Consider the following 13,172-nt stretch of genomic DNA (forward strand, 5'->3'; position numbering starts at 1 on the left):
AGGACAATTTGACTTCGGTCATTTGTGACTCAAATATGAATTCTAGGTTGATTTATTCGGTGATCGATTTGTTTGTGGTTGTTAAGTGAATCCCCCTTGACTTTGCTTGTCAGAAGGTCGCAAAAGGGGGAATCACATGACCCTGGGACACTGCAACCGTCATAAATATGAGTCAGTTGCCAAGGGTCGGAATTTTCATCACACGACCATGGGGGGATGCTGCAAGGGTCGTAAGTGTGAAAAATGGTCCTAAATTACTTTTTTCAGTGCCCTTGTAACTTTGAAGGGTCACTAAATGAACTGTTGGTAAGTCAAGGACTTGTAAATGAAATAATTAATATACATGCACAAATCAGTGACAGAGGGGGAAAATGCGATAGCTTTTTTGTCCAGGAGCGCTAAAAATCATTATTCTAATCTAGAAGAACCTGAGTTGCTGAAAAGTGACACATGCACACGCATGACGAAAAAAGGATTATTTTGTCACTGGCAGGTCTGACCACTAGGGGGTGCTCCTCTACCACAACAAGGCTTGCTATCCAAATGTCAATTTACAGCCGCCGTCTTCCGTGCTTGACTAATAACCTTAAGTAGATGCAAACTGGAGACAAATTCCTGACAATCATTTGTCTACTTTCTACCACTGGCATTTATGCCTATTTGATTTCCTAGGAGGTGCCATAAAAAGGAAGGCAATTGCGAACACAAGATGCTTTTCCAAAAGGCATTGAGATTTTCTTGATATTTGTTTTTTTTTTTTAGCAGAATAACAGAGTTGGAAGGGATCTTGTAGGTCATTGAGTCGAAACCCGCCCCTCTGCCCAACTAGGAGACCCTATACCAGGGATGGTTAACCTTTTCGGCACTGAGTGCCGAAACTGAAGCGCGCGCCGGAGCACCGGAACCCCAGTGCGCATGCGCACTATGGCCAGCTGCTTTCTTCTGGGTTCCAGCGCACGCATGCGCATTGGCCAGCTGATCTTCTTGCAAAGACCAGCTGGCTGGTGCGCTGTTGTGGTCCGCCAGCAGCCTGTGGAGCTGGCAGCAGAGTCAGACAGTGAGGAGGCAGAGGAAGAACATGGGCCAGTCCTGGAGGCTGGGAAAGGCCCGGATGAGGGCTCTGCGTCGGAGGCAGAGATGGGGCCAGGGCCATTGGGGAGTGAGTTGAGGACTCCAGAGCCTCCAGAGACTGATAGGAGTGAGGCAGAGGAACAGGAGGAGCCTGTTCCTTGTGTACGTATGAGAAGAGCTGCCAGAAGGCAGGAGCAGCTCAAGCAAAGAGGACGACTCGGGAGTAAGGCCTGGAGATGATTAGCCCCTCCCATAAGGCTTAAAAGACCAGCAACAGCTCTTGGGCTCTTTGTCGGAAAACAACGTTGATAGATTTGTTCTTGTCTTGTTGCACTTATCTCTTTTCGGCATCTTCTGCTTCTGAACTTTTGCCAAGAGAAGCCTTTGGCAGTTTGCCTAATTATACCAAGGTTGGTGATTAGACTAAAGAATTTGTGTTATGAAGAGTTTGTTTTAATTTAGTTTGGACTACGCAGAGAATGAGTTAATTCTCAGCTGTTCTAATAAAGTCTGTTTCTTTTGGAACTGTTTGCGTCGACTACCACCTACTTGGGCCTTGGTCACAACATGCACATGCACTTGCTGGAACCTGGAAGAGAGCTGCTGGCTGGCACACATGTGCACAACGGAACCCAAAAGAGCAGCTGGCGATGGCGTGCGTGCCCGCAGGGAGGGTTCTGCGTGCCACCTCTGGCATGTGTGCCATAGGTTCGCCATCACGGCTCTATACCATGAAATGGTATAGGGCCATGATGGCAAACCTGTGGCACGCGTGCCACAGGTGGCACACACAGCCATATCTGTGGGCATGCAAGCGTTGCCCTAGTTCAGCTTCAGCGCGCATGTGTGCGCCAGCCAGCTAATTTTCAGGCCTTCTGGGCCAACCGGAAGTTGGGAAATGGGCTGTTTCCGGCCTCCGGAGGGCCTCCGGGGGGGATGGGGAAGGCTGTTTTCGCCCTCCCCAGGCTCCTAGAAAGCCTCTGGAGCCTGGGGAGGGCGAAAAACAGGCCTACCAGGCCCACTATGCCATCGCGTGCCAAAAGTGGGAGGAGTGTGGGAGGGTTGTGCGTGCATGTGGGGGGGCAGGGGGCATTGAATTGGGTGTGGGCAAGCGTGTGCGCAACCCTCCCGCACTCCCCCCGCTTTTGGCATGCGATGGCAAAAAGGTTAGCCATCACTGGTATAGGGTCTCCTGCTTGAGCAGGGGGTTGGACTAGAAGGCCTCCAAGGTCCCTTCCAGCTCTATCCTAATTGATCGATTGCAAAGCTTACTCCGGGGTCGAGCAAAACCTCTTTCCCCCTTTCTCGTGAAGGATATGCGCTTACCTTTGAATCGGGAAACGTTTCACTGAAGAACGTCGGGAGCCAGGAAAGCAGAGTGAAGAAAGTGCTGGCGGCACACAACTGAGCGACAATCACCGCCCTGGGGAAATCCATTACCAGGTTCAGAGGAGCACCGGCGGTATACGGGCAACATTTTCTCAAGAACTTTGAAAGGGCCACGGCTCCCAGGAAAGACCATACAGGTAGTCCTCGATTTATAAACCAATATTGGGGACAAAATATCTATCGCTAACAAGGAGTGTAAGCGAGCGGTGCTGAATTTTACGGTCTTTCCTGCCGTGGTTGTTAAGGAAATGGCTGCATCAGTGAAGTGAATCATGCAGCCGTTATGCGGTCCATGGGGAGGCTGCAATGGTCGTAAGCATGAGGACTGGTTGGGAGTCACTTTTTATAGTGTTGTTGTTAACTTCGAACAGTTGCTAAATGAATGGTTGTAAGCCAAGGACTACCTGTATATGATTTTCCCTCCCTCCCTCCCTGCCTCCCTCCCTCCCATCCTCCTTCCTCGCTTCCTTCCATCTTCCTTTCTTTTTCGTATCCCCTTCTTTCCTTCCTTCCTTCCTTCCCTCCCTCCTTCCTTCATACCTTTCTTCCTCCTTCCTTCCTTCCTTCCTTCCTTCCATCTTCCTTTTTCCTATCCTTCCTTCCTTCCCTCCCTCCCTCCTCCCTCCCTCCCTCTTTCCTTGCTCCCTTCCTTTTTTCCTATCCCCCTTCCTTCCTCCCTCCCTCCTCCCTTGCTTCCTCCCATCTTCCTTTCTTTTTCCTATCCCCATCTTTCCTTCCTTCCTTCCCTCCCTCCTTCCTTCATCCCTCCCTTCCTCCTTCCTTGCTTCCTTCCATCTTCCTTTTTCCTATCCCCTTCCTTCCCTCCCTCCTTCCCTCCCTCCTCCCTTCCTCCTTCCTTCCTTCCTTCTTTTCCTATGCCCCTTCCTCCCTCCCTCCCTTCTTCCTTGCTTCCTTCCATCTTCCTTTCTTTTTCCTATCCCCTACTTTCCCTCCTCCCTCCCCCCTCCCTCCCTCCCTCCTTCCTTGCTTCTTCCATCTTCCTTTTTCCTATCCCCTTCCTTTCTTCCTTCCCTCCTCTCTCCTTCCTTCCTTCCTATCTTCCTCCCTCCCTCCCTTCCTCCTTCCTTGCTTCTTCCATCTTCCTTTTTCCTATCCCCTTCCTTTCTTCCTTCCCTCCCTCCCTCTCTCCTTCCTTCCTTCTCTAGAAGGGATGAATAAGCAGGGGAATACAGCAATCAAGACCTCATTCTGATATGACCACAGCCATCACAAAGAGAGGCCTCAAACTTCCCATTAGGAATTTCTTAAGGCGTCTTCATTTTCAAGGGAGACAAGCAGTTTAAGGAATCCGATTAGAAAATCCCTAATTCGTAATAATTGAACAAATTGTAAAATGCTAACAGGGCAGAAACTTACCAAACGGGAGGCTTTCTAAATATTTTTCTCCAAGGCACTTTGGTTGGTTTGGATGATAAGGAAAGGCCCTTTGCCAAGTCATGCAGTGAGACGATTATTTCTGCAAAATATAAACAGGCTTGTGGTTATAAATGGGAAAGTACGAAACTCAGTGGTTTGGGAGGAGAGATTGTTGCACATCCTGTGTTCGTAGTATTTAGCAGAATCCAGCCCTCCCCAGGACTGTAATCGTAAATGGCTCTTGAGAGACAGATTAACGGCAAGAACTAGCTTGCTGCAAAGGATGCATGAAAAAAATGCTAGTACAATTGGTTCTAATCAATTGCAAAGCAAGAAATCTGCAAAGTAAGCTGTACGTGAGTCAAAAAGGGATCCAGGCAAAATCCTATAGGCTCTCCTGCTTGAGCAGAGGGTTGGGCTAGACGACCTCCAAGTCCCTTTCAGCTCTCTTCTGATTGATTGATTAAAAGCATCTTGTGTTCACAGTTGCCTTCCTTTTTATGACATCTATCTCTATAGCTAGAGATAGATAATGATGGATGGATGGATGGATGGATGGATAGATAGATAGATAGATAATCGGAGATAGGAGGGAGAGAGAGAGAGAGAGAGAGACAGAGAGAGAGAGAGACAGAGACAGAGAGACAGACAGACAGACAGACAGACAGACAGACAGAGAGACAGAGACGGAGAGGGAGAGGCAGAAAGAGAGAGAGAGACAGAGAGAGAGACAGACAGAGGGAGAGAGAGAGAGACAGAGAGAGAGACAGAGACAGAGAGGGAGAGGCAGAAAGAGAGACAGAGAGAGAGAGTCAGAGAGAGAGACAGACAGAGGGAGAGACAGAGAGACAGAGACAGAGAGAGAAACAGAAAGACAGACACAGAGAGAGAGAGAGACAGAGAGAGACAGAGAGAGAGAGAGAGACAGAGAGAGACAGAGAGACAGAGAGACAGATAGACAGAGAGACAGAGACGGAGAGGGAGAGGCAGAAAGAGAGACAGAGAGAGAGACAGAGGGAGACAGAGACAGACAGAGACAGAGACAGAGAGAGAGGGAGAGGCAGAAAGAGAGACAGAGAGAGAGAGTCAGAGAGAGAGACAGACAGAGGGAGAGAGAGAGAGACAGACAGACAGAGGGAGAGACAGAGAGACAGAGACAGAGAGAGAAACAGAAAGACAGACACAGAGAGAGAGAGACAGAGAGAGACAGAGACAGACAGACAGACAGACAGACAGACAGAGACAGACAGAGACAGAGACAGAGAGAGAGAGAGAGAGAGAGAGAGAGAGAGAGAGAGAGAGAGAGAGAGAGAGAGAGAGAGAGAGAGACAGAGAGAGATTAACCAGTGGAACAATTTGCCTCCAGAAGCTGTGGGTGTTTCATCACTGGAGGTTTTTAAGAAAATCCTGGACAGTCACCTGTCTGAAATAGTATAGGATCTCCTGCTTGAGCAGGGGGCTGGACTAGAAGACCTCCAAGGTCCCTTCCAACTATTCTGTATTGAGAGCTGTCCTATAGATGGGGAGGGGGGGGAATGTTACTTACCTTTTTCTGGCAGGATGAATTTACACATGCAGTACACCCAGAGCAAGGTAAGCAGGCCCGAAAGATAGAAGACGCTTTCCCATCCGTACCAGTCAAGCAGGAGGGAGCCAGCCGCCCCCATCACCAATGTCCTAAAAGGGGGAGAGAAAATTAAGACGGTACACAGAATTGGCAGACCAGAATCTATGTGGGAGGTGGCCAGGCTGAGCCTGAGGGAGGGGTCAAACGCATCATGAGTCTCGAATCCCTTCGTCCCCACAAGACAACTAAGTCCTGCCCACTTTGCATTTCAATGACTCTTATCTGCTGCCATTTTGTTTTGACTATTATCAAGAGCCGTGATGGGGCAGTGGTTAGTATGCACCACTATAAGCTACTTCTGCTGACTGCCGGCTGACTGCACTTCAGCAGTTCAATCCTGACCAGCTCAAAGTTGACTCGGCCTTTCATCCTTCTGAGGCGGGTAAAATGAGGGCCCAAATTGTTGGTGGCAATAAGCTGACTCTGTAAACCACTTAGAGAGGGCTGTAAAAGCAGTGCGAAGTGGTATATAAGTCTCAGTGCTATTGTTATTAGTACAGGTAGTCCTCAAGTTGCAACGGTTCGTTTAGTGACCGTTCAAATTTTACAACGGCCCTGAAAAATGGGATGTCCGTTTTTTCACAGTTATGACCTCTGCATCATCCCCATGGTCATGTGATCAAAATTCAGACGCTTGGCAGCCGGTTCATACTTATGTCCATTTCTGTGTCCCCAAAGTCACGTGATCACCTTTGGCGACCTTCTGATGAGCAAAGTCAGTGGGGAAGCCAGATTCACTTAACCACCGGGTGGCTCACTTATCAATTGCAGTGTGATTCGCTTAACGATTGTGGGAAGAAAAGTGGTAAAATGGGGCAAACAAATGTTTCACTTTACAACATAAATTTTGGGCTCAGTTGTGATTGTAAATCAAGGACCACCTGTATTCTTTTTCAATCCCTTTTCCTTTATTGCTCCGTTCTTTGCTTGAAGATACAGATGCAGATTAACACAGTTGGAAGGGACCTGGTAGGTCATCTAGTCCAACCCCCTGCTCAAGCAGGAGACCCTACACCATTTCTGACAGATGGCTGTCCAGTCCCTTCTTGAAAGCCTCCAGTGATGGAGCTCCCACAACTTCTGAAGGCAACTTCTGTTCCATTGGTTGATTGCTCTCACTGTCAGAAAATTTCTCCTTATTTCTAGGTTGAATTTCTCCTTGAACAGTTTCCATCCGTTGTTCCTTGTCTGGCCTTCAGGTGCCTTGGAGAATAGCTTGACCCCTTCCTCTCTGTGGCAGCCCCTCAAATATTGGAAGACGGCTATCGTGTCTCCCCTAGTCCTTCTTTTCATCAAACTAGACATACCCAGTTCCTGCAACCGTTCATCATATGTTTTAGCCTCCAGTCCCCTCATCATTCTTGTTGCTCTTCTCTGCACTATTTCTGGTGTCTCCATATCTTTTTTATAGTGTGTGAGAAACTCACCCAAACTGAGATCCAGTTCCAACCGTGCTGTAGGTCAATGCTCGTTCACTCTCCTGTACCTTCTGGGAAAGCAGACTAGCCAAGGCAGGAAAATAAACCCCTAATAAAGTGGACAGAGAAATAGGAAACAAAAAGACAGAAAGAAATCCCATTAAGGTATTCCTCAACTTACACGATTCATATGAGCCACGGTGGCGCAGTGGTTAGAATGCAGTACTGCAGGCTACTTCTGCTGACTGCCGGCTGCCTGCAATTTGGCAGTTTGAATCTCACTGGCTCAAGATTGACTCAACCTTCCATCCTTCTGAGGTCGATAAAATGAGGACCTGGATTTTTGGGGGCAATAGGCTGACTCTGTAAACCACTTAGGGCTGTAAAGCACTGTAAAGCGGTATATAAGTCTAAGTGTTATTGTTATTTAGTGACCTTTCGAAGTTACAATGGCACCGAGGAAAATGGCTGTTGACTTTTTTTTTTTTATTTGATTTATATGCCGCCCTTCTCCGAACACTCAGGGCGGCTTACAATGCGCTAAGTAATAGCCTTCATCCTTTTGTATATTTATACAAAGTCAGCTTATTGCCCCCACAAACTGGGTCCTCAATTTACCTACCTTAGAAAGGATGGAAGGCTGAGTCAACCTTGAGCCTGGTGAGATTTGAACTTGCAGTAATTGCAGGCAGCTGGTGCTACTTAACAGCGCTTTAGTCTGCTGCGCCACCAAGGTTGACGAGGAGAAAAAGCTATCCATGGTCCATCACTACCAACCCATTGAGATGACCCCCTTGGAGAAAAGACAGCAGAGTTAAGATCCAAACTTGGTCGGGTTAACAGGTTTTGTTTTTTTTTAATTTGATTTATATGCCGCCCTTCTCCGGAGACTCAGGGCGGCTTACAATGCGTTAAGCAATAGCCTTCATACTTTTGTATATTTTATACAAAGTCAGCTTATTGCCCCCACAACTGGGTCCTCAATTTACCTACCTTAGAAAGGATGGAAGGCTGAGTCAACCTTGAGCCTGGCGAGATTCGAACCTGCAGTAATTGCAGGCAGCTGGTCTTAATAACAGGGTGCTTTAGACCACTGTACTACCAAGGCTTCTTTTCACATTCATCCCACGGTCACGCAATCAAAATTCAGATGCTTGGCAACTGGCTCGTATTTATGACTGTTGCAGTGTCCCAGGGTCCCATAATCACCGCCGTGGTGGAGTGGTTAGAAGACAATATTGCAGGCTAACTCTGCCCATTGTTGGGAGTTCGATCCTGACCGGCTCAAAGTTGACTCAGCCTTCCATCCTTCCACAGTCGGTAAAATGAGGACCCAGATCGTTGGGGTCAAGAGGCCAACTCTGTAAACCGCTTAGGGAGGGCTGTAAAGCACTGGGAAGCGGTATATAGGTCTAAGTCAGGGGTCTGCAACCTGCGGCTCTGGAGCCGCATGTGGCTCTTTCATCCCTCTGCTGCAGCTCCGTCGCTCAAAATATGTGTCACAACTGCCAATGTGCGACACCCGCCAGCACATGATTTATTGAGCTTTTCGACCCATCTTTTTTTTTTTTTTTTTGGAGTTCAAAATGTTTTTGTTGCATGCAGAAATTTAAAAAAATGTTTTCTCTATAGCAGTTTATTGATTTCATAAATGCAACACACTATAGTTTTTTTATACATAGCATAAAGATTTTAAAAAAATGATATATGCAGTGTTATCTTCATTTTAGATGTCAAAAGGGTTTTGTGGCTCCCGGTGTTTTCTTTTCTGTGGGAAACGGGTCCAAATGGCTCTTTGAGTGTGTAAGGTTGCCAACCCCTGGTCTAAGTGCTCTTGCTATTATTGCTCTGAAATGAAAGGCTCCCCCCACCTCTAGGAACTAAAATAATAAGAAGAGACATATTTTTTTAATAACTAATTATTTTAAGTGCTATTGCTATGGCTATCAATTTTTGCCACCTTCTGACAAGCAAAGTCGATGGGGAAAGTCAGATTCCCTTAATAGCTTAACAACCGTGGTGATTCACTTAACAACTACAGCAAGAAAGTTGTAAAATGGAACAAAACCCACTTAACAAGTATCTCACTTAGCAACAGAAATTATGGGCTCAGTTGTGGTTGTAAATCGAGGACTACCTGGATGTCAGCACTTCAACCTGCATTTACTCTAGTAAAATCAACCTGACACTGTATCCTATTCCTGTGGCAGCAAACTTCTACAGTAGCAAAGCTTGCCATTAAAAATGTTGTGTTATCCTTACGAGTGTGAAATAGCACTAGCAGTAGCACTTATAAACTGGTTTTACAGCCCTCTCTAAGCGGTTTATAGAGTCAGCCTATGACCCTCAACAATCTGGGTCCTCATAATAATAATAAAGTCCCTGTTATTCCAATTTCTCAGGTGAGTCAAGAGTTTGGCAACAGACTGTCTCACCTTGCAATAGTCCCATAAGGAAGCGAGTAAAGGTCATCAGAGTCAGCTGGGCGGAGCTTGAGGAAATGAGGAGGGGCGTGATGGCAGTGATGGATCCCCAGGCCGAGGCCGAGAGGAGAAGGACTTTCTCTCCACCTATCCTGGAAAACAATTAGGAACGTTGATCAGCAAGAGCGTTTTCTGCACCCCAAAATTGCTTGTTGACCCCTTCCTTCAAGGCAGGGGGTCTCCCGAACTTGGCCACTTGAAGACTTGTAGACTTCAACTCCCAGAATTCCACGGCAGGCTAGGGAGGGAATGCTGGGAGTTGAAGTCCAGAAGCCTCAAAGTTGCCACGTTTGGGGACCCTGTGGTTTAGTGCAAGAAGCAGAGGTTGAAAACCGGAACTGGGGCAATGACGCAAGGTGTGTGCAGAGCTGAAGAAGCTTCTTGGATGAGAAGCGAAACGCCTTCAAAGAAAAAGCAGAAAGTCCCGTTGCCTCTTGAAAAAAAAGCACCTTTGGGACAACCATGACCTGGATGACTGAGAATCTCCATAGACAAGGTACATGATCCAAAATCCTTGCAGAAGGAACAAATGTTTCCTTGGCCTGCCGTGGTTTAAGCACGGGATTAAATCCGGGGGTGGGTTCTACTTATCTTTACTACCGGTTCACAAAGTAATCGGACTGTCACAGGCCCCCAACATGAGTTAACGTCGAGCTGACCACGCTCCCTGCCCCCCCCCCCAAGGTCAAACACAACCCTGATGCAGCCCTCAATAAAAATCGAGTTCGACACCCCTGATTTAATGTAATATTGTCCATACCGGTCACTCAAGTGGCCTCCAACAACTTGGGTCAGGCAGTAACCCCAAAAGAAGCTGCTCAAGACAATTCCGGATTGTTTCTTGTCCCAGTCAAAGCGAGAGCTCATGGTGACCACACAGATGGGCATGAGGACCCTGGCGCAGTAAAGCAGGCAGGTTCCCAGCAGGAGCATCGTGGTCCATAATCGGGATTCAGGCCTGTTAATATCAGGAGAGAGAGAATATTAGCGTGTTATGTATTTAGGTACCACGGTCAAATAGTCCAGTCCTTAAAAAAAACCCTCCATCCTGTAGAACAGGGGTGTCAAACTCAAGGCCCGTGGCCAGATTCGGCCTGCGGGGTACTTACATCTGGCCAGTGGGGCTGCCCTAGAAATAGCAAAGGACTGACTGCGGTGCCTCTGTCAGTGAAAACGGAGCTCGGGAGGGCTATGCGCAGTCCTCCCAGGCTCCGTTTTCAGCTGTGACTGCCTCCTGCCACTGTCTGCCAGAGCTCAGGGATGTGGCCGGAGGCCGTCGCGGCTGAAAATGGAGCTCGGGAAGCCGTTTTCACTGGCAGAGCACTGGGGCCACCACAAACACCCACGACACGAGTGATGTCAAGCTGGCCATGCCCACCCTGGCCACGCCCACCCAGGCCCCCTGAGGTCAGACACAACCCTGATGCACCCCCCTGTTGTGACCCAGGCCCAAGTAGCTATTATCAGACGCAATCAGTTCTAAACAAACAGTTTTTATTAGAACAGCTGAGAATTAACTCATTCTCAGCATAGTCCAAACTAATTCAAAACAAATTCTTCATAACACAATTCTTCAGCCTTATCACCAACCTTGGTCTACTGTGGCAAACTGCCAAAGGCTTTTCTTGGCAAAAGTTCAGAAGCAGAAGGCGACAACAAGAAATAAATGCAGCAAGACAAGAAACAAATTTATCAACGTTGTTTTCTGACAAAGAGCCCAAGAGCCGTTCCTGGTCTTTTAAGCCTTATGGGACGGGCCAATTATCTCTTGGCCTTACTCCTGAGTTGTCCTTTTTACTTTAGCTGCTCTTGCCTTCTGGCAGCTCTTCTCATGCGTGCACTAGGAACAGGCTCCTCCTGTTCCTCTGCCTCTCTGCCGTCAGCCTCTGGAGGCTCCGGAGTCCGCACATCACTCCTAGATGGCCCTGGTCCCATCTCTGCCTTTGACGCAGAGCCCTCATCTGGGCCTTCCCCAGCCTCCAGGACTGGCCCATGTTCTTCCTCAGCCTCCTCACTGTCCGACTCCGCTGCCAGCTCCACAGGCTGCTGGCGGACCACAATACCCTCAATGAAATAGAGTTTGACACCCCTGCTGTAGAAGGACAGGCAAGGGGCGGAATTTGGGGTGGAGTCAGGAGAGGAATCAGCCTAGAATCATTATGTTCCCACAAGTAATCTAAGTCCAACTCCTCTTGAATTCCGTTAACTCGTATCTTGCATCAATTTTGTGCTGACCACGAGTTGACTAGTCTTTTGTCTATAGACATGAGCAATAATAATATTATTAAAAATTAATAAATATTAATAATATTAGCTGGAACTTAATGTGTGGTGGGACCAACGTCGACTCTCTCTGAACATTGCTTCCAAAAGCCATATCATGGCTATCTTCCATTTTAAAGAGAAAATTAGAAAACTCGGCTACAAGTGGTAAAATAGACTTATCATACTTTTTTTTTTAAAAAAAAGTGTATGTTTATGTATGTAAAATCCTTCTTTTTCTAAAATCAACTAGAATTTTAAAAAATGATGAATACCAAAAGGCTGCCCATCCCTAGATTAGAGGGATCCCGTAACCCAACCTGTAAATCACATTTAATAAGAAAATAAAGAGTTCAGAGGATTATGAGCTGTTTGCGAACAAGTGACTAATTTTACGACCCAAATCCTCTCTTTAAGCACCCCTGAACTCCAACTTCCTTCTAAGTAGACCCACTTAGTAAATGTCACTTAATTGCCAACCTATAATTAAGTTAGTGTCACCATCGGGAACCACAGAGGCCTAATCTGAAAAGCGGGTGGGCAGAGAAACAACCTAAATTTGCAGTACCTTGGCTTTTTTCAGAACTCATCTTTTTATTCCTTTTATTGTTTTATTGAGTTTTGAACAAACAGCAGTGAAACTCAGCCAATACGTTTTATAGGGTTAACTCTGCTTGCAATTCAAATATTTGCTTCCTCCTTGCAGTGTTGAAAGAAGGCATAATCCACCACAAGGCACTACCTAAGCCCTATATTTAGAATTGAATAGAATAACAAGAGTTGGACGCGACCTTGTAAGTCATCTAGTCCAACCCCACCCCCAAGCAGGAGACCCTACACCATTTCCTCCAGTCTCTTCTTGAAAGCTTCCAGGGATGAAGCTCCCACAACTTGCAAAGGCAACTTCTGTTCCATTGGTTGATTGTTCTCACTGTCAGAAAACTTCTCCTTATTTCCAGGTTGAATCTCTCCTTGATCAGTTTCCATCCATTATTCCTTGTCTGGCCTTCAGGTGCTTTGAAAAAATAGCTTGACCCTCTCCTCTCTCTGGCAGCCTCTCAACTATTGGAACACTGGGGGAGGAGCGGGGAGGAGAGGGGAGGGGGAGGAAGAGGAGGAGGAGAAGAAGAAGGAAGAGGAGGAGGAGGAGGAGGAGGAGGAGGAGGAGGAGGAGGAGGAGGAGGAGGAGGAGAAGAAAAAAGAAGAAGAAGAAGAAGGAGAAGGAGAAGGAGAAGGAGAAGGAGAAGGAGAAGGAGAAGGAGAAGGAGAAGGAGAAGGAGGAGTAATGAGAGAGGAGTGGTGTTGCAAATTAGTACAGTAATGATCTGAGGACATAGAATAATACAGGTGGAAGGGACCTTTGAAGTCTTCTAGTCCAACCACCTGCACAAGCAGACCTTATACCATTTTTGACAGATGGCAGTCCAGTCTCTTCTTGAAAGCCTCCAGTGATGAAGCTCCCACAACTTCTGAAGGCAACTTCTGTTTCATCAGTTGATTGTTCTCACTGTCAGAAAACTTCTCCTTATTTCTCAGTTGAATCTC

General features: G+C 47.1%; 1 protein-coding gene across 3 annotated transcripts in view; it reads right to left on the minus strand.

Moving 5' to 3' along the window:
- SLC17A9 (solute carrier family 17 member 9) overlaps positions 1-13,172 on the minus strand; it is a 38,860-nt gene that overhangs the window by 10,324 nt on the left and 15,364 nt on the right. For all 3 annotated transcript variants that reach the window (XM_087889021.1, XM_087889022.1, XM_087889023.1), the window contains 6 exons: positions 10,126-10,323; positions 9,318-9,457; positions 6,892-6,991; positions 5,384-5,514; positions 3,838-3,937; positions 2,398-2,494 (listed from right to left, as the gene is read on the minus strand). In XM_087889021.1, coding sequence (XP_087745147.1) covers positions 2,398-2,494; positions 3,838-3,937; positions 5,384-5,514; positions 6,892-6,991; positions 9,318-9,457; positions 10,126-10,323 — 766 coding nt within the window. The remainder of the gene's footprint in view (positions 1-2,397; positions 2,495-3,837; positions 3,938-5,383; positions 5,515-6,891; positions 6,992-9,317; positions 9,458-10,125; positions 10,324-13,172) is intronic.

Source organism: Pantherophis guttatus, chromosome 3 (genome assembly GCF_059756535.1).
Source record: "Pantherophis guttatus breed Tessera chromosome 3, ASM5975653v1, whole genome shotgun sequence".
In the NCBI taxonomy this organism is placed as follows: domain Eukaryota; kingdom Metazoa; phylum Chordata; class Lepidosauria; order Squamata; family Colubridae; genus Pantherophis; species Pantherophis guttatus.